At 45.1% G+C, this 27,715-nt stretch overlaps 1 protein-coding gene across 1 annotated transcript in view; it reads right to left on the bottom strand.

The window, feature by feature from the left end:
• LOC144818604 (broad substrate specificity ATP-binding cassette transporter ABCG2-like) overlaps window positions 1–27,715 on the bottom strand; it is a 413,780-nt gene that overhangs the window by 231,820 nt on the left and 154,245 nt on the right. Inside the window, exons 5-6 of the mRNA XM_078676198.1 lie at window positions 24,699–24,851; window positions 6,225–6,382 (exon numbers count right to left, since the gene is read on the bottom strand). Of these exons, the coding sequence (XP_078532324.1) occupies window positions 6,225–6,382; window positions 24,699–24,851 (311 nt within the window). The remainder of the gene's footprint in view (window positions 1–6,224; window positions 6,383–24,698; window positions 24,852–27,715) is intronic.

Genomic DNA, 27,715 nt, shown 5'->3' with positions numbered 1-27,715 from the left:
GGGCCATTGGGCTATAATATTAAGAGAGAAATTAATGGCATGTTCATAGAATCACAGGTATGAATAAAAGAATTCACAGGGGTGAGGAAGATCACAGGTATGCTTTCAGGCTGGGGGAGGGGGCGAGGCTCATCTGGAGCCCATCTGGGAAGTTGGCAGTACCTGGGTTATGTTGCATTACCCCGCAACAGCTTGGTAGTAGCCCAGAAGGAACACAACAGAGACTATGAGTTCGAGGAGCCGTTGTTCCTCCATTGCCGCCAGGGAACCAGATCCTGTAAAGCAACAGGGGGGGCATTGGAAGTGCTTAAATTCAAGCTGGGAGTTGCGCATCATGGGCTTGGCACGGGAAAAGACTGGGCAAATGGAGAACCTATCCGCCCTATATCCATGGAAGAGGCTGGGCCGGGTCATCCCTCTTCCCTGGACCATAAGATGAACTTCAATACATGTATGCTCATAAAAGAGAGCCCCAGATCTCTAGCTATGGTACTGTTTTTTGTCTGAAGACCTTTTTTAGCTAATTTATTTAAATTGATTTCAATTCTTCACTTAACTTTAACTCTTGCCAGCTTCTACTTATAGGCTAGCAGTACCCTGGCAGCCTTCTTGAGTGTAGTATTTTAAGTCTGAGATTTCCTAGGAGTCTGGTCCTTACTGTTGTGTCCTTTTGTGCAGTAATGTAAATCCAGTATTTTGTAAAGCGCGAACAGCTACCCGAAGGCATCCCGGCGCCGACAGGAAGATTATGCAAGCTATAGCTCAGAGTCACATGGTGCTGGGCTGACCTTCCCCGGTGCCGGGGATCGAACCGTGAGCCCCAGATTCCAGCGTCAGTCGCCCTGGCCGCGGCGCCACACCTCTTCCCTAATGGCAGTGATCTTCTCAATTTGCCCACTGTCCTCTGAATAAAGATCAAAGTTGTTGAGAGATCCCAGTGTCACAAGACACTTTGATGAATCCTTTCAGTTGTTGAATGATTTCATTAATTAAGTGGAGCATGTAGTAGATTTACTTTTTTTTAGCAAAACCACTTAGTGGGACTTAGGCCAACATTTCTGTAAACACTACAATATGGGGCACACCATTTAAGGGAACTGAAGTAGCATAGATGGGTAGCTATGATTTACTGGAAGTTTTTCACTGAGGGTTTCTGAGGGATATCAGACGCACAACAAGACTGAAACTCAATTCCTCTCAAAACTGTGCGGTGAAAAACCTGCCTGTAATTCAATATCCATTTAGAATTTTAAGTGATGTATGGCCTACTACCACCCACCCAAATGTCCTTCTACATGTACCCTCCCAGTTTGCCTATACTGAAAAAATACTTTACATACTGCCACTCACCCACGCTACCCTCTCAGACTCTGGTCCCCTTAGCCCAAATATATAAGAAAATACTTAGCCACCTGCTAACCACCCACATTACCCTCTTGTTTTTCTTCTCCCTCATCACCTATGCTGCTCTCTCCACTCTGACACAGCCTACTGCCTTGTCATGAGTTGGAGGTCTTTAGAAAGGTGTGTCTCCAGTAGTTTTCTAAACTGGAGCAGGGTTGGGGCAATTTTGATGGACACAGGGATTTTATTCCAGATAATTTGTACAAAGACACAGAAAGCCTGGTGCCTTGTTTTTTTTCTTTGTTGCACTTTTTCATATCCAACCTGAGAGTGTCTCCTGTTGCAGGAATGCAGAGAGCCACCGGAAGTGATGAGCTTGTCAGACAGCAAGGTGGGCGTATCAGCAGTGCATGCTCTGTAATGAAGCAGCCCATTTTGAAGATGGTGTGGGCTGGCAGAGGGAGGCAATTGAATTCCACGAGGGTGGGGGTAATGAGGTCATAATTCTTCAAACCATTGATGTGGCTTGCGGTGCGATTCTGGATACCCTTGAATTTTATTTTGATTTTTTTTAACGTGTGCCCCACTTGAACCCCCTCTTTACAGGCATGTTTAATTATGACCTGCAGTGCAGGGGGTGCAATGTCTGTTGGCAAAACAACCGCAGCACAAAGTCTGAATAACAGTGTGGAATGCAGGGGGCAATGTGTTGCCACACTCCAGATGCTAATGTAAGATGGCTTAAACTGCAGTTTGGATGGTGCTTTCTAAGAAGACCAGTTCAATGTTGTTCAGCTGATAAAGCTTGATACATGCTGTGTTTGTTTTCTTCGTAGTATCTTCCTGGAGCTGGAAGACAATCTGAATGGCAAATATGAAAGACTTGGCAATGGTGAAAGAGGTGGTTTCAAACCTTTTAGGTTCATATCATTGAGCCAGGTTTGGACTAGTCGATGCTTGTTGTTCTTGGCCAATCTGCACTTGAGATGCTGGGTTTTTATAATAGAGGAGATTTTTAAGTAGGGTTGTGTGCCTTTGGCATCTTGATGAACTTTGATGTTGTTATAGATGAGTAAAGTCCTAAGGATCTCCAAGTAGAAGTTGAAGAAAATGTCTCACAAGATGGAACTCTGTGAGACTCTAAAGGTGTCCGGTATCTTCTGAGACAAGGAGATGCACATGGATGTAAGAGTGTCAGTTGCATGAATAGCAGGAGAACCAGTGAAGGGCATTGACAGTGAATCATTTCCAAGACTTCAGCATGTGGCTGAGAGTGAGATCAATGGTGTGAAAAGCTACATAGAGGTTCAGCTCCAGGAGGAGGCAAGGTTAGGGGACTATAGTTAGAAAAGTTAGACCTACTAATCATTTCATAGACCCAATTCGGGGTTGGTTTTGCTTAGGACCTGTTTTTCCAGCTTATTAGTGAATCTCACGCTTGCACAAGAAGAGTTCCCTAACTTCCTCAAAATTGGTCATGTCAGTTCCCTACTGAACAAACCTTTAATGGACATGGGGGACTCTCAACAAATTTCATCTCAACTCAGGTCTGGGTAAAGTTATTTAAATCTGTGTGGTGCCTGAATATATTAAACAAATCACTGATAGTGATCTATTTGATGAGATTCAATTGGATTTCCAACAGAACAGACCTGCTTCTGTCAGTCGATGCCACACTTCACATTCTAGACTTCTTGTCATTCTTGCCTTCTCTCCTGAAACCATCTGGTTCTCAATAGATTTCTCTAAGAACGTATGGGAATTGATGGTGTAGTCAAACTCTACAAATGGCTAAAGATTGGATTAGTTACACAAGTCCCTTAAAAACTTTGTTTTTCCTTATCGTCACAGTTTATTTTGATTCTGTATTCAGTTAGTGATGTCTTGATTGTAAACCTGCCATATCTGACAGTCCAACATCCTTGCATGTCAGCCTTGGTAAAAGACACAACCTTCAAGCACAAACTAATGTAATGGCTGGGAGAGGACTTTTTATAACTACAATTTATTTGGGGGATTTGTCTGTTTCTCTCAAAACAGGACCTAAAAACTCTTATTCAGACTCTTGTGTTGTCATTGATTGACTATGCCAACTATGACCGGGCTTCCTAAAGTACACCTTGACCACTTGATGGCAGTGTTAAATGCAGTGGCACGCTTTGTAAATGGAACTAAATAACTCTAGACATTTCCATTCTTGAATTTACTGCTCCAGTGGCTCCCCTTGAAAACCAAGGCACTCTGCAAGATGGACTGTTACACCCACTATATTTCAACTACCTCCACCTACTGAAGCATTACATTTGACGCTTAAAGTGTTTAGTGAGCTCAGATCAATAAGTAATACTAAAACTCTTCTCTTAGAACCCTCAGTTTTAAAAGTCAAACTCACTATGGCAGAATACTTTTTGGAGAATGTGACTAGAATGTTGACTTTTCTTTCCCCAGGGTCACATCCCTCTGCTTCTGTGCCTTCAGGAATGAGTTAAAACATATTCTCTCTCAAAGACACTTCCTGTCTTGTCCCTCCTACTTTCTGTATTTGCGCGCCTACTTTACTGGTGCTTTCTTCAATTTACTCCCCGCTCATCTCTGTATTGTAGCCTCTTTGTATTATAGCTCTTTGCCGCCTCCCTCCTCTCCCCCCCCCCCAAGTGTTCTTTTATGTTCTCCTACTTCCTTCCACACTTCTACCCATTTCGCTTTGCTATTTCTACCATTCCCACAGCTGTTATCTTACCTTGGTCTCATTTTTGTGTATGTGCAATCATGAACCAGTTCCAATTTTTTATTTGATTTTTGCCTGGAAAATATGTCCTAGTATTTATATACATATCCTGTTTGACTCCTTTCTACTGTGTAATTGGTTTCTTCGAACATGCAGTTTTGAATGTCATTGTGGGCAGTTTTGAACATTACTGTGGTCATATCACTTTCTATTGTAACTTTGTCCTTCCTACTGTAAAGTAGTTCAAAACCTTTGGGCCATGTTAACAATATAAAACTATAAAAGTAAAGAAATAACTAAAGTTCAAACCAGTCTCACCTAGACCATAAATTACCAATATGAAATGGGAATACGACTTATCTCAGGGTTTCCCCCTTAGAGCACTCCAAGGAAGTAAATCCCAAATAAATTAAGCAGCACAATGACTATTTGAGAGAGATTCTAGAAGATACATTTATTATAAAGGAATGTTTTAGAGGTCACCCTACTTCCATACGAGTCCTGAGATGTTTGGAAATCTGTTAAGTAATTGGTCATTTTTCTAATAGTTTGCTGGATTTAGAGATGCATCCCTCTTTCCCACTTTTATCAGCATCTGCAGCAAGATTTCTTAATATGAAGAAACTATCCCCTAGGTGTACTGGCAAGTATTTAGGTGGAGGGCCATCTTGTTTTAGTCTGCGCTTCGAAAGAATAAGGCTATGTGCAATGAAGATGACCCGCTGATTTTGTCAGAGACCGTCCCTGAGCTCTGTGATAGGGCAAGGATGGGGCCCAGAGTGCATGAGTCCAATCATCTGGATGGGTAATGTGTGTGTATAAGCCTGGCATCAACAGGGCCTTTGAAATTTCTCTCTTCATCAAGGGTAGGTTTGTCGCTGGACAGTTGCACTGATCTTCTATAGGTAGTAGGTATATTTAATGTACCAGATTTTAAAGTTGGAATGCAGAACTAACACGAGCGCTAACACTTAGCCTTCAATCTTCTCTGATATTATTTCAGCATACAGAACCTCAATATATTTGGGTGGTTTAGCTAGAGAAAGGAACATATCAATAGTTTCTGGATGTGTGTCAGAATATTGATAGCAAAAGTATAATTGACAGAAACATTATGTCCTAAATATCTTTTATAACAATAGTGTCCCCTTTAGGTGATTAGTTTCTATTATTAGCTACAATGGGGTGATATTTTTGTAAACAATGAGTAGGACACAATATTTTTGTCTGATGATAATCTGGTTATTATATTCTGGTAACATATTGTTATTTCTGCCACATATCAGCAGTACTATACAGGTCTATATCACAACTACCTCCCGGGAATGCATAGAGTGGAATCGGGGGAACCTGCCTGCAGCAATCTGGGTTAAAATGACATAATTCATCATACTGTCCTAATCCGACTTCTTGAAATTTAACTTCAGAATTAAACTAATTGGCGGATTGTGGTTTCTAATTACATCATTTAAACTCTGTAACCTTAACCAAAATTAGATAGTGATTGTGTTGACTTGCTATGGTCGAGATCTATACAAACACCTTGCCTGGAAATTCAGTAGCGCAAAGAAATTGGCAGTAGTGAATACTGGGATTTCGGAATTTCGTATTATTCTACCTGCCACCACACGAGACTAGACTACGTCGTGGTGGATGGAAACCTTCAATGCATTGTGAATGTAAGACATTTTCAGGGAAAGTTTAGTAAACACTTTCCCACATTTTGGTTACTAACAAAATGGCCCGTCCACTAAAAATAATGTATGGGACAACCCAAAGAAGTTCCTTAAGGAAAGATTAGTACTAGAAAAATTGTGATGATATGCTAAGGTTTTATTTTTTAGAGAAACCTGGCCTGAATATTCTTAATGCATCTAGAAATGATTTTTGTAAGCAGTGTTAAATTTCATGATCCATTTAACAGGCTTTACATCACAAATACCAATAACGACTGATTAAAAAATCTCTCTGCTGGGTAGCTGAGAGCCACAAAAAAATGTGTGCCTTTTGCTTAGGTCAATGAAACATAGTGCATCATACAAGGCAGTAACAGCTCGATTTTACTGTGTGGGGAGACACTGCTCAGTTGCTCTTATAATGCAGTGCTGATTAATATTATTAGTGAGCCAGTGGTTTTCCATATTACAGTTACCTTTTCAGTAGCAAGAGGACGGCGTTGGCGGTACTGGCATCCAATCCCGTGGTGGGCTCATCCAAAAACAAGATGGAGGGATCTGTAATGAGCTCCATACCAATGTTGGTCCGTTTTCTCTCTCCACCAGACACGCCTCGGATGAACTCGGTGCCAACCTATCGTAAAGAAAGCACAGAAACACATTTCACAAACAGAGCGGATGATCAGCATGCTTAATCTCAATTCTGTGGAATTTTGGGCTTGACACACAAGATACCTCTTTGACTCAATGAGTGATAAAGGGATGTCATCCAAAGCAAATTTACATAGTTGCCAAGATTTCAGATTGCTTATGTGTGACATTTCTGCAGTTTCAGTGTGCATGAGTGACATTCTGTAGCTAAATGTGTGGCACTGAGTGACACTTTCTCACAAATAAATCAAAGCAGTAACTAGTATTTGAGTGCCTCTCTGGGAGTTTTCCATTATAGAATCTAGATATTAATATAGCAGTTGAAGCAAAGCCTTCTAGATTCACAAAAATGCAATGAAAACAAAGCATGATCAGTGTTACCGGTTAGAGGCCATGGAAAACTATGCCCAGGCCAGTGTATAATGAAGGCAGAGGTACGACAGCAGCCCCGAAACTACCTCCGAGATACCTCAGTATAAATAACCAAGTTTGCAGCAACAAAATGTCACATTCACCTAAATTAAGTGGATACGCAGCAATGGGATTCATCTTAGCAGCTGCTGGAAGGTAAGACTGTATGAATACCCATATAAATAGAGGCAACATAAACTGCTACCGTGAACAAAGTTCACACTGGAATCAGACATGCTTTGAACAGTGGCAGAAAGAAAACATTCATGGACAGTAGAAACAGGGGAACCTGTACCAAACCCCCACCAAAATGCAAAGCCATGGTTAACCTTAGTGGTCAACCTGTTCTTTGCAAGAACAATTGTTATTTACCTGTAAACGGTGGTTCTCCAGTATTGGTGTCTTTCATAGATTCACATGCTTGAATATTCCACGTTGTCGAAGTGGGAGCCCCACGGTAAATAAAATTGCAATAAAACCAATCATATATGTATATAAAAACATAATTACATACATTCTAAAACCATAAATACTCATAAGTACCAAGGTTAGCATTAACACATAGGAATACATTAAAAGAAAAAAGCTCTTTCATAGCATATCCATGACATTATGCTAGTCCGAACTAAAGCCAATCAGGCGCAAACACCCCTCTAGAACCTTCTCCTTAGAGGCTCAGGCCCTCAGATTTTCGTAGCACAAGAGTGACAAAAGAGTCTAGGAGGAGAAGCGAGCCTCTTAGGGGAAGTGGGTGGGTCGCATGTGAATCTATGAAAGACACCAATACTGGAGAACCACCGTTTACAGGTAAGTAACAATTGTTCTTCTCCAGTATTGGGGTGTCTTTCATAGATTCACATGCTTGAATAGAATAGTGAGCAGTAATAGCTGGCCGCAAGACAAAATAGCAGTGCATTAGTATAAACATGCAATGGAAAGGACATAATGCTGCCAGACATATAATAGTAAAAACCATACAGGCGAAGGGAAAGAAAGAGGCTCACCTTATTTAAAAAGATTTCCGAAGCACCGCTTGGTCCACTGTCGTATCAGCTTCGTTGATCGTCTCAAGACAGTAGCGGTTTGTGAAAGTATGTCTGCTGGACCAAGTGGCTGCTCGACATATTTGATGAATCGGCACACCAGCAAACAGGGCCGTAGAGGATGACATCGCCCTGGTGGAATGAGCTCTCACTGTAGATTGAAGAGGCTTGCCGGCCTTCTGATGACAGAGTGAGATTGCTGAGAAAATCCAACGTGCAATAGTTGGCTTGGTAACAGAACGCCCTTTGTGCATGCGCCCGTAAGTAACGAACAGTTGATCAGACCTACGAAAGGGCGCTGTCCTGTCGATATAGAATTTAAGGCATCTCTTAACGTCTAATGAATGCAAACATTGCTCCGCCGGAGATTGAGGATTAGCGAAGAAAGACTTTAAGAACACTGGTTCATTGAGGTGAAAATCAGTTGGCACCTTAGGCATGAATGCCGGGTTGGTGCGAAGCACAACACAGTCAGATTTGAATTGAAGGAAAGGAGGCTGAATGGTAAAGGCGTAGATATCCCTCACGCGACAAGAGGAGGTCAAGGCGAGAAGAAGGGCAACCTTCCAGGTCAAAAATTTCAAATCCGCCTTATGGATGGGCTCAAACGGCGCCTTCATCAATTGCGCCAAAACAACATTGAGACGCCAGGTAGGAAGAGGACGCCGAATGGGCGGAAACATCCCGAACAGCTCCTTGAAAAACTGCTGATTGACTCTGGAAGAGTAGAGAGAGGAAGACCCATCCTGCCGAAAACGAGATATTGCCGCTAGGAAGACTTTCAAAGTGGAATGGGAAAGTCCTGATTAAGCCAGAAAGAACGACAGAAGCTGAGCAGTAGAAGGGTGCACTTGATGGATGTTGGCAGATGCACACCAGTGACAGAACCTTTTCCACTTTAGCTTGTAAGTCTATACTGTGGACGGAGCTCTTGCATTGGCAAGAACGTCTCTACATGCTGGCGAAATGTTCAAGTGGGCAAATTCAAGGTGCTCAGGTTCCAGGCCGATAATTTTAGAGAGAAAGGGTCCGGATGGCAGATCTGACCCTTGTCCATTGTGAGGAGATCCACTCGAGGACAAAGGAGGATGTGTTCGCACTGTGAGAGAAGCAGCAGTTCCGAGAACCACGCTTGTCGAGGACATCTGGGAGCGATCAGGAGAATGTGACACGGCTGTATCCGCATTTTCCACAACATTAGAGGAACCAGTGGGATCGGCGGAAAAGCGTAGGCGAATAGATTGAACCAGTCCATCAAAAGGGCATTTCCGCACGACCATTGATGGGGAAGCCAGCTTGCATAAGACAGGCATTTCCGGTACAAAGGGCTCACAAAAAGATCCATGTTCGGGCGACCCCACAGCTGAAACATGAAGTCCAGAGTCGGCTGATGCAACTCCCACTCGTGGGCCGAGGACGCGGACCTGCTGAGGGAATCTGCTAGGATGTTGGAGATGCCTGGTGGGTGAACCGCTGTCAGGGTAATTTGGTGACGGAGTGCCCAGTCCCAGATGCTGTGTGCCAGCTGAGAGAGGAGCGGTGACTTGGTGCCACCCTGTTTGTTTACATAGTGCATACTGGTGGGATTGTCGGTTTGAATAAGCACTGATTCTCCCTGAAGCAGAAGACGGAAAGTCTTGTGCGCAAGGAAAATGGCCATTAGTTCCAGTCTGTTGATGTGCCAGGAACGTTGAGACAGGGTCCACTTGCCCGTTATGGATAGCCCCTGAAGATGTGCGCCCCAACCTTCCAGGGAGGCATCCGTGGTAAGGATGAGCTCTGGAGCAATGGTTAGGAAAGAAGTACCGGCAGCGATGTGGGACAGTTGAGCCCACCAGTGGAGAGCGGACCTCATCCGAGCGGTCACCAGGACTTTATCGTTGAAAGAGTCGGTGACCTGACACCACTGTTTGTCCAGTTCCTTCTGAATTGGGCGACTCTGGAGCCTGCAATTTGGGATCAGGGAGATGCAGGAGGACACCATCCCGAGAAAAGATTTCAATACACGAACTGAAATGGACCCTTTTGAACGGAGGAGAGCCACTAGGCGTAGAATCCGCAGCTGACGTTCGTGAGACACGAATGCCATAGCCAGCGAAGTATTCAGAGTGGCGCCTAGAAAGGTCCTGCAGGGAGCTGGATCGAACTGAGACTTCTCGGTGTTGATAGACAGACCGAGGGAGTGGAATAGAGTCTGACAGAATCGAGTGTCCAGAGACACCTGATGACGAGATTGCGACTTGATGAGACAGTCGTACAGGTAGGGAAAGATTTGAACGCCCTTCAAACGTAATGTGCCACCACCGGGGCCAGGACTTTCGTGAAGACGCGAGAGGCGGAGTGAAGGCCGAAAGGCAGAACCTTGAACTGAAAATCTCTGCGCCCTACCCGGAAGCGCAAGTACTTCCGGTGTCTTGGAAGTATTGGCACGTGGAAATAGGCGTCCTGGAGATCGATGGTGGTCAGGAAGTCGCAGAATTTACGCGAGCGTGAGCATGCGGAAGGATTGGCCCTTCAGGTACTTGTTTAGGGCCCTTAAGTCGAGGATCGGTTGCCATTCGCTAGACTTCTTGAGGACTAGGAAAAAAAGGGAATAGAATCCCATCCCCTTCTGAGACTGGGGAACCACTTCGACGGCACCTTTCTGAATCATGAGTCAAATTTGTTGAAAGAGCTCCTTGAGGTGAGCCGGAGGTGGACCAGTTGGAGGAGTGTTTGGAGGGAACTCGACAAACTCCAAAGCATGGCCTTTTGACACAATGTCCAGCACCTAACGGTCCGAAGTGATTGAAGACCAATTGGAAAAGAAAAGGGAGATTCGACCTCCAACTTTGAGCGTGGCAGGCAAGTCATTGCTTCTTAGAAGCTGAGCCTCTGTAGGAAGACTTTCCTCTGTACGACTTGGTAGACTGTTGCCGATAGGACTGCTGTGACTGGGAGGAATATCTCTGATTTCCTTGACCGTAGGAGCGGTACTGGTTGGATATGCCGCGAAAAGAAGAGGAGGTACCGCGTCCACGTGCACCATGAAAAGGTTGTTTGCAAAACTGCAAAGTGCCTAGGGCACGAGCCGTCTCTGTGTCCTTTTTGATGGTTTGAAGTGCGTCGTCCACATGCTGGCCAAAGAGCAATTCGCCGTCATAGGGCATGTCGAGGATTTTCGCCTGAACCTCCTGGCGAAAAGAGGTGGAACGAAGCCAGCCCGGACGACATAAAACAGCTGCCCCCACAAGCTGACGAAAACTAGTGCACGCAATGTCCACAGAGAAGTCGATAATCTCTGATGACGCTCTCTCTCCCTCCTGAAGAATCTTGAAAGCCTCTGCTTTGGAGGGCTCAGGAATGAGGTTGATAAAAGAAGACACATCCGACCACATCTGGCGGTCGTAGCGACCCAGAATGGCCAGAGAATTCACAGCCCTCACGGTGGTGGAAGCCATAGTAGAAAATGTTCGCCCAATGGCATCAAGACGACGTCCTTCACGGTCAGGAGGTGCGGTAATAGGAGAAGACGGATTCCTGGAACGGTGCTGTGCGGCCTGGGTGATCACGGAATCGGGTTTAGGCTGCACTACCAGGCAAGCGGGAGAACCCTGGGGCTCCCTATATTTCTTTTCCAAACGAGGAAGAAGCGCCGGAATAGAGTTTGGCGTCTGCATCAGTTTGACACCCTCATTCCAGATAGTCAATTATAGGCACTGCACGGACCCGTTTAAGAGGTTGACTCTTGAAATCATAAAGAAAACAGTCCTCATCCTTCAGAACCATAGGGAGTTTAAAGCACAGCGCCGCTCGTTCCATAAGTTGGTGAAAACCAGCTATATCAACAGGGGGGGAATCCCCTGGACCCGAAGGGGGCGGCGATGGTGTCTGGATCTGATAATCGTCCCAATCGGCCATGGTCCAATCATCATCATCAACTTCGCCGTCTTCCCGATCTGGGCGAACGTCATCATCCTCATAAACAGTTGCCTGATTCTGAATAGATGGTGCAGATGGCCCTGGCAGTGCAGTAGAGGAAGGAGCCGCTGTAGTTGCAGGCACCGGAGATCCATGGTGAGACAGTGGAAATCGTCTGTTATAGTCCTCCAACATGTATTGGAGATTAGAAATGAGGGAGAGCGGTATTTGTGCTGTGGGAACCTGAGTAGAAGGTTCCTCCTCATGGAAGTAATGATCTTCCTGATCGTCCTCATAGTCCTGACATTTTATGACCAGCTCCGAAGAGCTTCGAAATGCCCAAAATCTATCATCTTCATCCTTATCCGAACCAGAGTCATGGTCCGAACCTGTGGCAAAAAGAGGAGATGGAGGCTGAGAGTGACGTGGAATCGGAAGTTGATCCAAAGACACATGTCGATGTTGGAGCAGAGGATCAACAGCAGGAGTCCAAGAACCGAATGATGAATTTGGCACCAGAGGCAATGATGCGAAGGTAGACGTCGACGACAGTAACTCCGTCGATGGGACAACCACCGTCGACAAAGCCGTAGACGAAGCCGTCGACACCACCGCCGTCGACGAAGCTGCCGTCGATGAAGCCACCGCCGGCTTAGCTGCCGCCGACAAAACAGTCATCGACGGAGCCGTCGTCGAATGAGCACCCGCCGACGAAGAGGCTCTCTACACAGAAGGCGTCCACGAAGATTTTGACGTCGACGAGACTCCCTTTATAGACGCCGACGAGGAGATCGGAATCGAGACAGATTTGAAGCTCACACACACCATCGTCGACGCAGCTGCCATAGACGACCCGCTGGCACAAGTCGTCGTCACTGTCATCGTCAGAGAGCTAGAAACGGCAGATCTCATCATCGGACAGACCGTCAACGCTCCCGTTGGCGATTTAGCACGTTTTTTAGTGGAAACATGCGTAGAAGGAGCCGTGGACGCCTGAGAGTCAGATCTCAAGAGCGTAGGCGTAGCAGGAAGAGGTGGAGACACAGCAGGAGCCTTCTGAAGTTGAAGCTTCCTCATCTTTAGGAATGGAGATGGCAAGTCCTGCACACTGCTATGCTTAGAAGAGGCTCTAGACACACCTGATGCAAGGCTTTCTGCATCAGAAAGAGGTGAATCCTTATCCTCCAGCCTCTGCAACTACAGGAGGAGACGTCCTTCCCTGTCCTTAGGGTCTTGGTTGAGAAAGTCCTGCACATTTTTACATTTGCCTACCTCATGCACTGGATAGAGGCAGTAAATACACTTCTTGTGAGGGTCCTCTGAGAAGAGACATAATTTCCCACAAGAAGCACATGGTCAAAACAGAGACTTCTTACTTGAAGACATCCCAAAAACTGTAGAAATCCACAAAGAAATTGAAAAAACTAAGCAGAGCTCAGGGAGACTCCCTTCACACGACGTGCGGTAGAAAATCTGAGGGCCTGAGCCTCTGAGGAGAAGGTTCTAGAGGGGTGCTTGCGCCTGATTGGCTGTAGTTCGGACTAGCAGAATGACATGGATATGCTATGAAAGTGCTTTTTTCTTTTAATGTATTCCTATGTGTTAATGGTAACCTTGGTACTTATGAGTATTTATGGTTTTAGAATGTATGTAATTATGTTTTGATATGCATATATGATTGGTTTTATTGCTATTTTATTTACCGTGGGGCTCCCACTTCGATGACGGGGAATATTCAAGCATGTGAATCTATGAAAGGCACCCCACTACTGGAGAAGTATTGCTACCGCCGGTGTGTCCCCTGGAACCCATCTTGGTGCACAGTATCAGGTGAAGTACATTGTGGCCAGGGCATGAGTCAGGGTATCACACGGGTGGATGGAGTCCCCCCACTTATTTTACAAGGTGGACGCCGTCCACCCTACTCATCAAAATCTGGATACTCGACCAACCAAGCACCAGGAGAGCTCCTAGGGCTCAAAGGGCTTCAGATCCCCTGTTGTGTGTGTCAGCCCGGGCTGAGATAGCTTCCCGGGCACACACAAACAAAGACTGTTTTGAGCTGCTTTAGGCTGGCTAGTCTGGCGTCTGTCTAATTGCAGGCACACCCAGTACTTCACAGGTCTTTAAAAGACCCCATAATTTGTCTCTATTTGTGCCTGTGGTACCAGGTAAGGATGCGAGCCGGGGTTGGGTCCCTGCACTCCCCCTCAGCAGAATACGGCCTGCCGGCCGCCTCTAAGGCGGCAGCCGCAGGTTAACTGCTATGAAGCAATGGATGGAGCGTGTGGTGTTTATATTCTATCTTGAGTTAAATTCTGCTGGTGTCAGAATGAAAGACTCAGATAACGCAGGCCTATCCTGAATTTTCCATGAGTAGCGCATGCATGTTGTGATGTTCTGTGCTCATTTCTGTACACATACTGGAGTCCCTTCCATTTTACAAAGTGAAGAGGGCAGCATTGGTGCGTGAAGCAGAGAAGCACTACTGACAATTCAGCCTGCCTGTTTTACAGAGAAGCCCCATAGACTGATTTCATGTTTGGTGTTGATGCCAGGAAGCCTGGAATGTACATGCTTCTCTGGTCCACGTTGTTAGATTTGTAGTGCAGTTGCTAAATGGTGGTAGCTCCCACAAAAATAAACATCTTGTGTGGGTGCCTCTCAATGAACATGGCTTTGAAAACGGTATGGCAGTGGCTGGAATTGTTGCCTTGCCATAGAATCTAATATACCATATCATATTCTTGCAAGAGCAGCTACAGTGAATGTAAAGGTATTTCCACAGCCTTCCATGTGCCACATAGGTAGGTTATGTAGATAGTGTGTATGTGCAATGTGAAGTGCGTGTTTTACAGGTGACACCCATCAAGTGTGGCCTTTCTCTTGAATTGCTGCAGGTTCAGCTGTTTAAAATAACAGAAGGGCTTCCAAGCAGGTGCCTTGGTATCGTCTAACTCCCTCCTACAGCTAGTGAACTCCCAAACAAAACTTCCTAGACCTTTCCCTCTTCTATCCCCTGGTATGCCTTTTCAATTCAACTAACAGACTTACATGTCCACTGCTCAAATTCATTTCATGTTTCCCTATCTTGTGATGTCGTTTCCAGTGAAGTCACGCGCCTTGATGTCACGCGCCGTGATGTCACTTCCTGTAACACTACCTAACTTGGAGGGTCCCCCCACTTCTTTTTTTTTTTAGGACTTGTGCCCTGATTTTGGCCGGATGGGCTCCGACATGGAACTTCAGTCCAGGTATACGTCCAGAGAAGAAGGGCCCAAAGTAGCTTCAAGAGGCTGAACATAGTGCCAAGAGGCTGAACGCAGCTGAGCATCTGTAAACCTACAAAGGCATATTTGCCAAACAGAGCAAAACAATGGTCATGCCAGCATGCCAGCAACCCAGCGTGGCCGAGCGGCAGCAGGCTCCCCATCTACTCACTAAGAGGCTAGATGCTGCTTTAATTCAAAAGCTCACAAGTGCGGTGGGAGCAGCGAGGAGCAAAAACATGAGGGTGATGATGGCCTAATGTGTTTCTTTCAGTAGAAAAAGGCAAAATACAGTACAGCAGACTTCGGGTTGCCACCTTTCCAAAAGAAAAATACCGGCCATTCCTTCAGGGTTTGTGAGTCTGCAAGGCTCAGACGTCATACTTAAATAGAACTTCATATAAAATCAGCCCTATTAATTTTTAACATGACTTTAAAGTCTTTGTTTACTTTACCTATCAGTGATGGATTATCGTCAAGGCAGCTGTAGAGCACGATTTAAAGAGCTTTCTTACATTTATGGTTTGAAGTATGTCCTGATAAGAGGTGGAAATATGAAAATACCGGCTTTCTGTGGTTTTTATGTTTGTTATACTGGCGGGGACACTAAATGCCAGTCATGCCATCCAAGTGGCAACCCTAAGCGCTGTAAGGCTGTGCGTCATAGAGTTTTATCGAGCGCACATGTCACCCGGAGTGGTCTCAAAGCGCTGCAGCGAATGCTGGTGAACATTAATGAAAGAAACCAACAAAAGCGACCAGAGGAAAGGTGAGACCAGGGCCGGCTTTAGGCATGTGCAAGTTGTGCACCTGCACAGGGCCACCAAACCCCAGGGGCCACCACGCCAATATATATCCTTAATATATTAATCCTCTGAGGATGGATACATATTTGCGTGGTGGCCCCTGGCAGGGATTTTGCGGCCTCCGGCTCTGTTCCACTTCTAAACACCCTGATGCCCCCCTCTTCACTGGCCTCCGCGCTCCGCCCCGCCCGGACCCCCTCTTCCGGGGCCCCTTACCTACGCTCCCTGCCCAGGGCCACCATCAGCCTAGAGCCGCCCCTGGTGAGACTAAACAAGACCGCTTGCAGAAGAGTTACACAGCCGCTCACTTGCGGGGCAGTAAATCACCCATCACAATCACACTAGTTGTGTGCCAACCATGCTCTGCTTTCCTTCCAATTCTGTCTTTTCTCCTCGGTCTATTCTGCAAACACACCCTGCGCCCGCTCGACCACCTCTCCACAGTACACTGTGAGGAGTCGTGCCACTGTGTTTAGACGGCTGTGGGAAGGGCAGAAACAGAGGACCCGACAGAGCCATTGTGTGTCTGGAAAACACGAAAATGCGCCGGATTCACGTGAGGCTGGGTCGGCGCACGTGACGCAATCCCTGGAACCACGTTGCCCAGAGAGGCCTTACTGTAGGTTCACGATTATGTTTTTTTAGTAACATACGCCGCACAGGACACATGCGTAACAACAGCTCGGTTAAAGAACCCTGGAATGAAATATGTCGTAATAATATTGACTTACGTAGCAGGTCTTGCTCGCAACTCGTGTATAGCCCAATAGTGTCACGGTTACGGCGGCAAGCATTTCCCACATTCGACCCCGGTTTGTCTGGGTAGGGCTCCAGACGAACGCCCCTGAACACGGCCCAGTCCTTCCATATTTTACGATGCTTCTGTGGACACCCCCTCGCTAGGTAAATCTGGCACTCCCACCCCATGCAGTAATCCTTCCAGGCTCTCGCAAGGTCCCTCTTGGCAACAATCAATCCCAGCCAAAGTAAAGCCTTCTGGTATTGATTCCTCCCTAAGTAGTCAGTGATATGTAGGAGAATGAGTTTGGGTTTCCTGGGGCTATGCCAGCCCAGCATGTCTTCCTATCGCCCGAGAACCCTGTTCCAAAAGTGAGAGACCGTGGGGCAGTGCCAAAACTTATGGGATAGCAGCTGTGCTCTAGTGTGGCAAATGGGATGAAGCAACTTCAGCTGCATCAGTCAAAATTGGGAGGCTATTAATGACTCTCTAGGTGCGTCCAATGCCTTCTGCCAATCATCGTCATCTAATGAATCCTAGAACCCCTCCCATCCCTTCTTCACCCCCTCCATGGGGTACGGCATGTTGCGCAAAAACATTTTATAAATCTAAGACCGTTTGTGGGTCTTCATGTCTGTAAGCAGATGTTTTGCCTCCATGGGGGAGAATTCGGATATATTCCTCTGACTGTACATATGGGAGGAGTGTGTGGCGCATCTGTAGCTGTTATTAATGACAATGTTGTCTTAACATCACCTGCAAAATGTTTTTTCTCTTTCGGTCTAGTCTATTAGACATGGGGAGAGATATCATGCTAGAACTGCAAGATGCAAGAAGAGGCAGGGGTTGAAAACCCTCCTCCGACCCCTTGGGTAGAAGGTTGAAAATGCAAAGATCTTGCCCTGGGCAACAAGAGACAAAAATAAAATCAAGTTCCTGTCTTTGGGAAAAGCAGGAATAGTAAGTTATGAAAATGCCAACACATTCTTGAGCAAGGCAGGGGAAATGCACAGCATTCCAGGCCTTATCCAAGGTGTGTGTGGAGAAAACATTTAACCACCCCTGCCAATATTAAGGCAGGTGCAGGGTTAATGACAGAAATGGGCCCTACACTGTGCAAGGGTGGATGTTGCAAATGCGTTCTGCCCATTTAGTACACCAGGATTTTCTGCTTTTTGAACACCTGTTCAAGGCTCACTATCTCACTATCTGATACTCCCTCACTGTAATGTTATGGTAAATTGGACTGCACATGTTCACCGCCAGTGTCTGCCTTATAAGATAAGGCCGCTGCGATGCAGCTAGGGTAACCTGCCTGTGGCAGTTATAAACTGCAAATTTGACCTGTCAAAATATCCCGTTTGACAGGTCTTAGCCTCTCTTTTAATTAATAATAAGTCACCCAAAAGTAGTCCTTATTGCCCATAAAGAGAGCAGGCTTATAGTTAAACACTTTTCACTGTGGCAAGGCTGGCAGCTACCATTGGGCTATGTTATATTTATTAAATCCTAAATTCAGATTGGTAGTAGCTAGAAAAATATTCCACTCATTTTAGTTGCAATGTTCCTGCTTTATTCAGATCGATGACGGCCAAATGGACTGTTAAAAATGTTGCTCATTGTCATAAATACGACTTATCGATACAGATAAATATATTGCTTCATCAATAACAATACTAGAGGATAATTCACTTCATCCAGTCAAAACTGAGTTTGTCAATTTGAGCCAAATATGTAGGAGCTCATAATTATTCATACTCTAAGAGTCTTCAGTGTACACATGTATTTTTGGTCCTGAAGATGGTCTTCCTGATTGATACAAGATAAGACCGAAACATCGACAACTATAGCCCACTTTCTCTATCATTGTTATATAGGAGTTGATCATCATATGTTCAATGACAATTTCTTCAAATTTACGGAATGGGTTGTTACAATTTTGTTTTATAGATAATACTTTATTTGATTTAAAAAAAAATCATAAAAGGGTGGACTTACCACCATGCAAGCAACATTTTCATCATAAAAACAACACAAAATCAACTTTGAATCAACTTAAAAACTGATATCATAAAATTTGCAAAATTAGCGGGGAAAGGTCTAAAGGAAAAAGAATAAAAGGAATCTTGTGTGTTCGTTCTGGATGCACATTATTTTTAACTCATAAAAAGGGGAGAGGTGAAAAGGTATGGTAGAATAATGGGAGTTCACACAGGGGGCACGTTAATTCTTAACTCGTAATACAAAAAGGCGACCGTTTGGAGAGGAGGGGAAAAGAGTGGAGGAGTCCGTGGCCGGCCAAGGCCTGGCCTATTGTTCGGAGACCTCTTTGATTGCTGCCCTGTTTTCCAGCTCTATGGCAGCGAGATTCAAAAAATGTATGGTTTTACATGAGAGTTCTATCCAAGTTCCACTTAGGCATCTTATCACTGCCGCCCTACAGGTTCTCACCTGGGCTTCACTTAGAAGTGATTGAAGAAGCGTTTTTCTAAGATTCTGAAGTGCCGGGCATAAGCATATAAGGTGCAGTAAAGACTCTGCGCCGTTGCCACAGAGGCGGCAGTCGGGAGTTTCCCACAGCCGTAGCCATCTTGGAGTGAGATCTTTGGTCGAAAAGCAGCCCAGCCTTAACAGGCTTAGTTTCCTTTTGTAGTGGTCCCTAAAGCATTCTTTCAAATATTCCTGAGGTTTTAAGTGGGTATAGGACGGCAAAACGATCCAGGCATGGTTTTTGCCAGCCATTGCTGCTTTATCCATGAGTAATGATGCTTGTTTGACTGCTTTCTTGGTTATCAGCTTGAAAGCAGAATAAGTCATGGGCAAAAGCCAGGATTCTTCCAGTTTTAATGCTTTGAGAGCTTGCCTCAAGGTCTTATATATTGAGCCCGGAAGCCCGGCCTGTTTTTCAACTTCTGACCAGCAAAGGTGCGCCAAGGATTCGTCTGCTGCGTCCCTCATGCGCCAATAATATTTGACGAGTGCTCCTTGTCTTGCCGGGAGCTGGTTAGTAAGACCAAACTCCAAACGAATTTGGGCTTGAGAGATATGACGTGGGATTGAGCAAAGGTTTTTGAACAGCCTGGATTGGGCGAGATTTAACACTACGAAAATGACAAATGAGATGAGATTATTGTAAAGACTAATTTTCTCATTCATTTTTGTATATGTGAATTGTCTTTTGTACCCTCAAGTTATTTATTTATATACATTTGTTTAGAAAAAGAATACAACCCTTTGTCATATTTTGTTTTCTTTTACTTTAATGTGTTAGTTACATTTTGTCTTTTAGAATTTTTTCGAATTAAGTTCAACAATTCATTTGATTGAGGCCACTGGTTTAGGTTCTCCGAGATATTTGTTAGAAGTCAAACAAAGTGGGCACCTGCACCTGACATTAAGTCTTACCCAAGCCGTCAAGGGTAGATTGGGTTACCTAATTTCTGAGAAGAACTTTTAAAAAGTTGGCATATTACTCCCTTAGGTTTCTGAGGCCTTTCTGTGAGTGGCCAGCTACCTTTGCGGGTTCTAGCTCTCCCACTGGGATATGTGTATTGGAGCCAGACAGGAGACGAAGAGGCATGGGTGTAGAGGGAAATGGATGTTCCTAACATGATGTCTGGGGAGAAACCTTGCCCTGAACTGATTACACTTCAAATGACCCTGCCTCCAACATACAAGAACCCAGACACCAGACTTGTCCTTGCCTCCGTTTCATAGCTAGGCTTGAGCCAAACCTAGGAGAAAGGAAGAAAACTGACCAGAACCAGTTTTAAAGTTCAACAGAGGGGTGTCCTCCACCCACAGGGTGGCATTGGGCATAAAAATGGCATCCACAAGAAACCTAAAAGAGAGCAAGACCCTAAACCTGGGCGGTGGCAAAACCTTGGAAAGCTAGAAGTTCAAAGCCTCTGATGGACTAAGAACTCTGTCTACAGCTGATCTGCAGGACGAGTTGTGTCTCTTAAAATTCCGTGACTCTGCCGCCCTTACAACACCTGAGAACTAGTTGGAGATAGACCTGGACTCCACTGCTACCCCGGGTGCCCTGCAAGAACTCTAGGAGGCTATGGAACCTGGGGAATGCAGGCAGAGTAGAAGGCTGGCACAAGGAGCTAGTAAAACCAGCTCCTTGGCAGGTGTTCCCCTTTAGATACCATGATGCACACCGAAAATGCTTCTGGTAGCGGAATCTCCCCAACAGGAGTAAAATAAACCCAACATCATTAAAATCGGCCCTTAGGGACACAAGTTATTCACCATTTAAAGATTTTCCCTTTTGAACCCTCCTCCTAGAAGCCTCTGGGCATTAGTTTGCACTTAATAAATATTTTTCCTTCATTCCTCGAAGCCAGAGCGCATGGGGCTCTGATGCCTTTTTTATAAGTACCCCCGGGGAGGGCGGTGGGCCAGTGCCTGGGTTTTCTTGCAAGTTTCACCAATTATTTATGTCCAATGAGGGGGTTGTGCATTGGGCTGCCTCCCCAGAGTCCTACAAGGCTTGGGGACCCCATCCCAGGGGCCTGAAGACCAAGACTGCGTCCTAAGACCCTATTCCTGGGACCCAAGAGAGCTAAGGCAGTTACCGCCAGAGGCAAGGGCTACATCCGAAGGCTGATCCCACCTGGTGAGAGCAGGACAAGCCTCTGCTGGCTCCCGCAACAATGTTGGAATGAGGCCAGTGAGCACACTGGGTGGTGCGTGAGTGGGCTTCCCACACTGCTCCACTAAGATACATGACTCTTGGTGTCTTGGGTGGGATCAGGGTATCCATTTTTTTCTAAAAGCAAAAAGAAGAAGAAACACAACATGAAGCTGCTTAACTGATCCGCGACACAGGATAACTCACTATTTGAATATTCAATGTTCCTCTAAGAGTGCACCCTATAATGCCCTGCAGGGCTTACTTACATTGAATTTTTTTTCCGTCCTTGAGGTGTCCCAAGGAGGGACAGGGGCACTACCAACGCAAACTTTATGTGCTGCGGGGGCTCCATGAAGTGGTACAAGCAGGGGGGAAATACTGTGATTTTGGGGGTCAGTATCCATTAGGGGGTCAAATGTGATCAGTATGTCACCAAAGGTATTCCCATCTACCTGATGCATATGTTTTATAAATTAATGCATTGTAATACATAGTGTGTTTGTGTGTGTAATAAATGTACTTTCTTTTTTCAAAGAAGAATCACTGACTGGACAAGAATTTATTGAGTGTAATTATTGCATGTCAGCAAATGACAATTTCTAGCTCACACCACCTTCCTTGAGTAGACCTGGGACTGCTCTGCTTCGCTACCCTGAGAGAGTCCAGTGCTACAATGGGGTGGTTGGTTCCCGGTAAGGAGACAATTGTGGGTATATTTCTTGTGCAGGTCTCACATCCTGCACAACTAATAACACTATTTCTTATGGTGGACAAAGACCTCCATTCCAATTTTATTTATCTCACACAATGAAACACACATGCATACTATTAGGCACTCGTGTATCTATTCAGTATCACCAATACACTCAAAGAAAACACCCAGACACCTTTGAGACGCCCACATGCACTCCTTCAGACACAAACTAAGCTGCCATTACATGCCCACACACCTACTATCAAAGGCGCACACATTCACTACCATATGGCCTCACAACTAACATTATACACCAACACACACTATGGGACACCTATGTACACCATCAGACACCTAGGCACAGATTCTGACACCTCCTTACACTCCATTGAGATTCCTTAAATGCAATGCATTAAAGTTTGAAAAATAGCGATTTCGCTAATAGGGCTCGCAAATTACCATGAAGTACAACTTCGTGGTAATTTGCAAAAACTTTGAAAAATGCACTAAAAGTGCATTTTTCAAAGTTTCATGTTGCGCTTAGGGCATGTGTGTGCGCAACATATGTGCACAGATCAATTTCAGGGGTGCAACAGGGTGTCCTTTGGACGCCCCTGCACCCTTGAAATCGCATTCTCATTTTGCGATTCGCTAATTGCGATTCGCAAATTGAAAATTCTTCCCATTCATTCCTATGGGCCTCTAGGCCCTCTAGGCCCATAGGAATGAATGGGGAGGTATTCCTTAATTGCGACTCGCAATTTGCGAATCGCAATTAAGGAATTTTAAGAAATTGATGTTTTTAAAGTGATTTCTTCTTGCATACCACGTTGCTATTCCTTATTAGCGATTCCTTATTTTTCGCTAATAAGGAATCGCAAAATGGATGCTTGATGCATCTGGGGGTATGTTCTCACTCCAATCACAAACTAGCACTGGCAACTATAGCAGTTAGGGGTTACTTTGAAAACGTTTGTAAAGTGGTGTTTGGTTATTACTGCCCGCTTTGGGTGACCAATTCTTGCAGGGAGTTAGTCACAGGGGCCAGCAAGCCTTACCAGAAGTGTTACCTTGCAATCAAAGCAGTCTCCAGTCCAGTTCCTGGCTCTACGGGCAAACTACCATAGACATCAATGTAGTGGCCCTTATGCAATGGTTACAGAATATTCTGTGGATGCTGAACCGGTTGATGGGATCTTCCTGGGCCACCTCGGTTCAACAACAGAGTGGGGCGACTTTGGCCACAGAGTTCGATGTCCCTCGAAGTCCAGCCAAAAAGCAGTTGCCATTGGTCTACTAGTCTCCAGTTACGTTGAAACCGAAACCAGTGGTTCCCTTTAACTGTGGTTAGTGTCCGACTTGGGCGATTACTCTTTCAGGTCCACCAGACCCAGGTACAACTGTTTGAGTATCAGGACTTGGTCTCCCAGGCTGTGCTTCAGCAATCATTGATGATCAAGCGATTGTGGCTACCAACTCAACAAATCTGTGACAGGAAGTCAGCCAACTGACTCTTGAAGTTTACGTCTTCTGTCTGTGGCTCGAGCAGGGCACCACATGCATAGCCCTCTCTTTTCTAGCACAAGAATCACCAGGGGCAGTCCAGCCTTTGGTGCAGACTCTCTTTGCCAGGTCCAGGGAACAGCAGGCAATCCTTCTTTGGTCCTCCTACCACTGCAGATGTGTTCTGAGATTCGGGTGCAAGGGGTGCCACTTTTATGCCCACAACTTGGCCCCTGCTGTCTGATTTCCTGCAATGTGTAGCACCTGGCTATCCCAGAGTACAATATTCTGCACACCCTCAAGATGGCAAAACCCTTCTCTTGGAGTGTGGAGCTTGTTAGGCCACCCTAGAGGCGTGGCTACCTGAGCGCTTCACGCCCACAGGATAACTGTTTTGGCAATTTTTAACCCTTCTCTTTCTCAGACGCCAACTTGTCTACAAGAACAAAAGAGCAGCCCCTCTTGTGTGTGTCCATCATTTGTCCTTTAAAGGTGACTTCCCTATTGAAGCTCACCTTCCGGGCTCAGTAATACAGGACAGGATTAACAGCTCAAGCTTGAAAAAGTATGTGGATGCTACTACCGTTAGTAGGGGTGCTAGAAGCAGATCAGAATCCAGCATAACTCCCAGCTTTTCCTTAACATCCTGATTGGACGGGGCAGTCTACACATTTTGCATGCCAGAATTGTATAAGTCCAAGGGCCGTGCCGCCCCCCAAATAGTTTGAGCCAGGGGCTGAACGTCCAATCTGGATTTCCAATAGGCATTGCCAAAATTGAGATCCTGTGTCAATCATATGCACATCCATGCAGAGGCGAACCCAGGTGTCATATGAATCCATGTAGAAATGGATAGCACTATATCGTATGAAACAGGAAAATGTCTCAATATAAATGCTGACGGGAACAGAGACAAGACCTCTAGCGAGAGTACAGCAGGTACATTCATGATGGGGCTCAGCACTGCAGAAGGCCCATTGCCACCACCCCTACTATCTCAATGTTATACTACCTAAAGGTAGGGTCGCATAATTTTCTTGTTGCATTAGTGTCATAGGCATTCTTACTACTCCATTGGAAGTTAAATTGAGAAATTATCTAAATAATTAAAATCACCTTTCCTCCGATGTCCACTGAGGTTTATGGTATCTGAGCTAGCACTTAACCAGTGTTACATTTATTTAATAATATTCTCCTTGACATAGAGAGACCAAACCTACTCACAGCACTGAGACCTACTTTGTGCTTAATGACACTCAGAATGTGAGACAATTCATGAGACCTTTCATTACCTTGGAATCAGCCACTTTGGTCAAACCAAGCTCTTTGAGGATCTGGTCAATTCGTTCATCTTTCTCTTTTTGTCGAATGGATCTCGGAAGTCGGAGTGCTGCTGAGAACTGCAAATTTTCTCTCACTGTTAAGGTCCCCATCACTACATCATCCTGGGAAGGGAAAAAAGGGAAACATGTTAATTTTGTACCACCAAAGAGAAATCAATACAGGGTAAATGAACGATGTCCTGCAGCATTTAGATAGAGAAGAATATCTAAATCTCTACACCAACACATTTTGTTTAAAACCTTGGAAAAAGGGCATCAGTCTGTTGAAGTTCAACCCATTTACCTAAATGTGTGCACTAATCTACCAAAGGACAACACAGAACAAAACAAGGCCTCATTTAGATGAAAAAAGTAAGGGCAGACCCAACCTGATTAGGCAGAATATAACAAACGCCAGGAAGATTGATCACTCAAGCAAAAGAATACGGGCTCCACTTTGAGCCTTTGGACAGAACTACAGTAACAACAAACCTCTTACTTTGCAAATCAGACAACTGATTTTACAGTAACTCGCAAGATCATCTTAGATATATGGAGGGCACTAGGGACATGTTATGAGCATGATATGAAAGACTGCATGAAGTGTGGGAGGGGAGGAGGAGGGTTGTCCCACAACTGTAACGTTCTTTATTGTGTAATCACTGACTGACAGTCAAAGGACAATGAAGAAACAACTGAGGGTCAAGTAATCCCTACTTACTGGTTCTAGTGACTAGAAATACATCTGAAGGGACCTTGGCTCAGCAAAGACACAAGGTCAGAAGGAATCATTTTAACAATTTAAACATATTGCCTGAAGGGACCTTGGCTCAGCAAAGACACAAGGTCAGAAGGAATCATTTTAACAATTTAAACATATTGCCTAAAAGGGCAAGTTTGTAACAGAGCGTGCCTTGGTGGCCAAAATATTGTTCTTCGCTAATACATGGAAAGTAAAACACATTCTACAGTAGAATAACAAGGTATCATTCTTACTAAAAGACCTCCCAATTATCTGTTAACTATAAGGAAATGTCATGAAATCCTAGTCCTCTTAGCAAACCTCTCGAAGAACCCATTCTATTGTACTAAAAGACATATGAAGTTCTTGCTAGTGTCCTATACTCAAACTGAAGTGATTGTATAAACTGAATGCTATAGACATGGACAAAGAGCATTTCATTATATTATTAGACTTATCATAGTAACAACCGTGTACATAGAGAACTGTAAACCAGAGAGCTGTGCGCTACCAAAATGCTGCATTTTGATTTTCTTCTAGTGGTCGATATCCACCCAAAAGAGTCATAGCTAGTACTTAAGACAAGCCTCATTACAGTATCAACCCCCATTGCTAAATCTTTTTCCCCTGGCAGCTGAATGCAAACATCAAGGAGTTCAAATTGAGGGCCAGAGTGCTAACCTAGCTCACAGAATGCCCCATGTGCTGGGAAACGTGCTAATGCAGAAGACCGCTTTACAATCATTCATTTTTTTATGTGCAGAAAGCAGAGTATGTGTATGAACAAGGTTCTCATTTCTGCTGCTACAAATCCCACAAATACATGAGTCCCCAACACCATTCCTTTCCATGTGTTTACATTATATATTTAAAGAATTCAAAGTCTGTAAAAATTGTGCTGCGCATATCTGCTTTCATTGTGTCTTAAGAAAGCTTCCCAAGTGTTTTGTCTGCTGTGCAGTGTTGCATACTTTAAAATATGTGACAATTAACTAACTACCTTTGGGCGTAGTTGCTCATAGAAAAGAAGGAAACGTTCTTATACTCAATAAATGCATATTTTTAAATAGGTTTATCATTTCCTTATGCTTAACTTAATACAAAATGACACAGAAGACAATGCACATACAGACAGGGAGAGGCAGCTTCTTACAAAAGGAAGTTCAGAAATGAACTATTTAAACAGAAGCTCAATCGGAGAAACTGGAAAAACATACTCTACAGGAAAGGGTATAACTTCAAGGGTTAAAAGGCGTGGTGTGAGAGTTTGTCCATGTTCTTTGAGGAAAAAAATAGCTGCTATTCAGTCAAGTTTTGCTGCCATCAGCCTATCGGATGCCATGTCTGACTTTTCTCCCCCTTTGAGGGGTCTATCGGCCAAGATGACTGAGTTTGTTCCTCCTACAACTACTGATACCCTGGCGGTGATCAAATCTTTGAAATCTGGATCACCATCGGACCCCTGTCTGGCAAGGGTTTTGGCAGGCGTTGCCGATGTGGTTGTGCAGGAAGTGACACATTTAGTCGGCCTTTCTTTTAAATCAGCCACAGTGCCCGCCGAGTGGAATCAGGCTAAGCTCCTGCCTCTGCTTAAAAAGGCCGGAGCTGACCCTGCAGTGTTGGCCAACTATCGGCCTATTTCGTTGCTTCCTGCTTTGGCCAAAATTGGTGAGAAATTGGCTTTTCAGCAGCTCAATGAGTTTGTGGAAAGATCAGGAGCCCTTCACGTGGCCCAATTTGGGTTCCGTGTAGCCCACAGCACGGAGTCGGCCTTGGTGGAAATCTCGGAAGCAGTCAGGGAGTGTCTGGACGGCGGCGGCAGAGCGGCTCTAATTTTATTGGACCTCTCTGCCGCGTTCGACACGGTACCTCACCAACGCCTCCTTGCCCGGCTCGCTGACATTGGCGTCAATGACCTCGCTCTAGATTGGCTGAGCTCCTTTTTGACGTCGAGATCTCAGCAGGTATGGCTCCCTCCTTTTTCATCGTCGGCTAAATCTCTCATGACAGGGGTCCTCCAGGGCTCGACTTTGAGCCCTTTGCTCTTTAATGTTTATCTGACCCCCCTGATAGACTTAGCCGAACATCTGGGAGCCAAAATTATAGCGTATGCCGATGATACGCAGCTGTTGTTCACCTGGCCTGGTGCGGTATTGGAGACAGAGCAGATCCAGAATTGTCTGTCCTCAGTTTTCAACTGGTTAGCTTCATCTCAATTGAAATGCAATGAGGATAAGACCGAAAT

Source organism: Lissotriton helveticus, chromosome 2_1, assembly GCF_964261635.1.
Source record: "Lissotriton helveticus chromosome 2_1, aLisHel1.1, whole genome shotgun sequence".
Classification (NCBI taxonomy): domain Eukaryota; kingdom Metazoa; phylum Chordata; class Amphibia; order Caudata; family Salamandridae; genus Lissotriton; species Lissotriton helveticus.
Note: the sequence above shows the minus strand (reverse complement) of the source record. Positions and strands in the feature narration are given on the sequence as shown.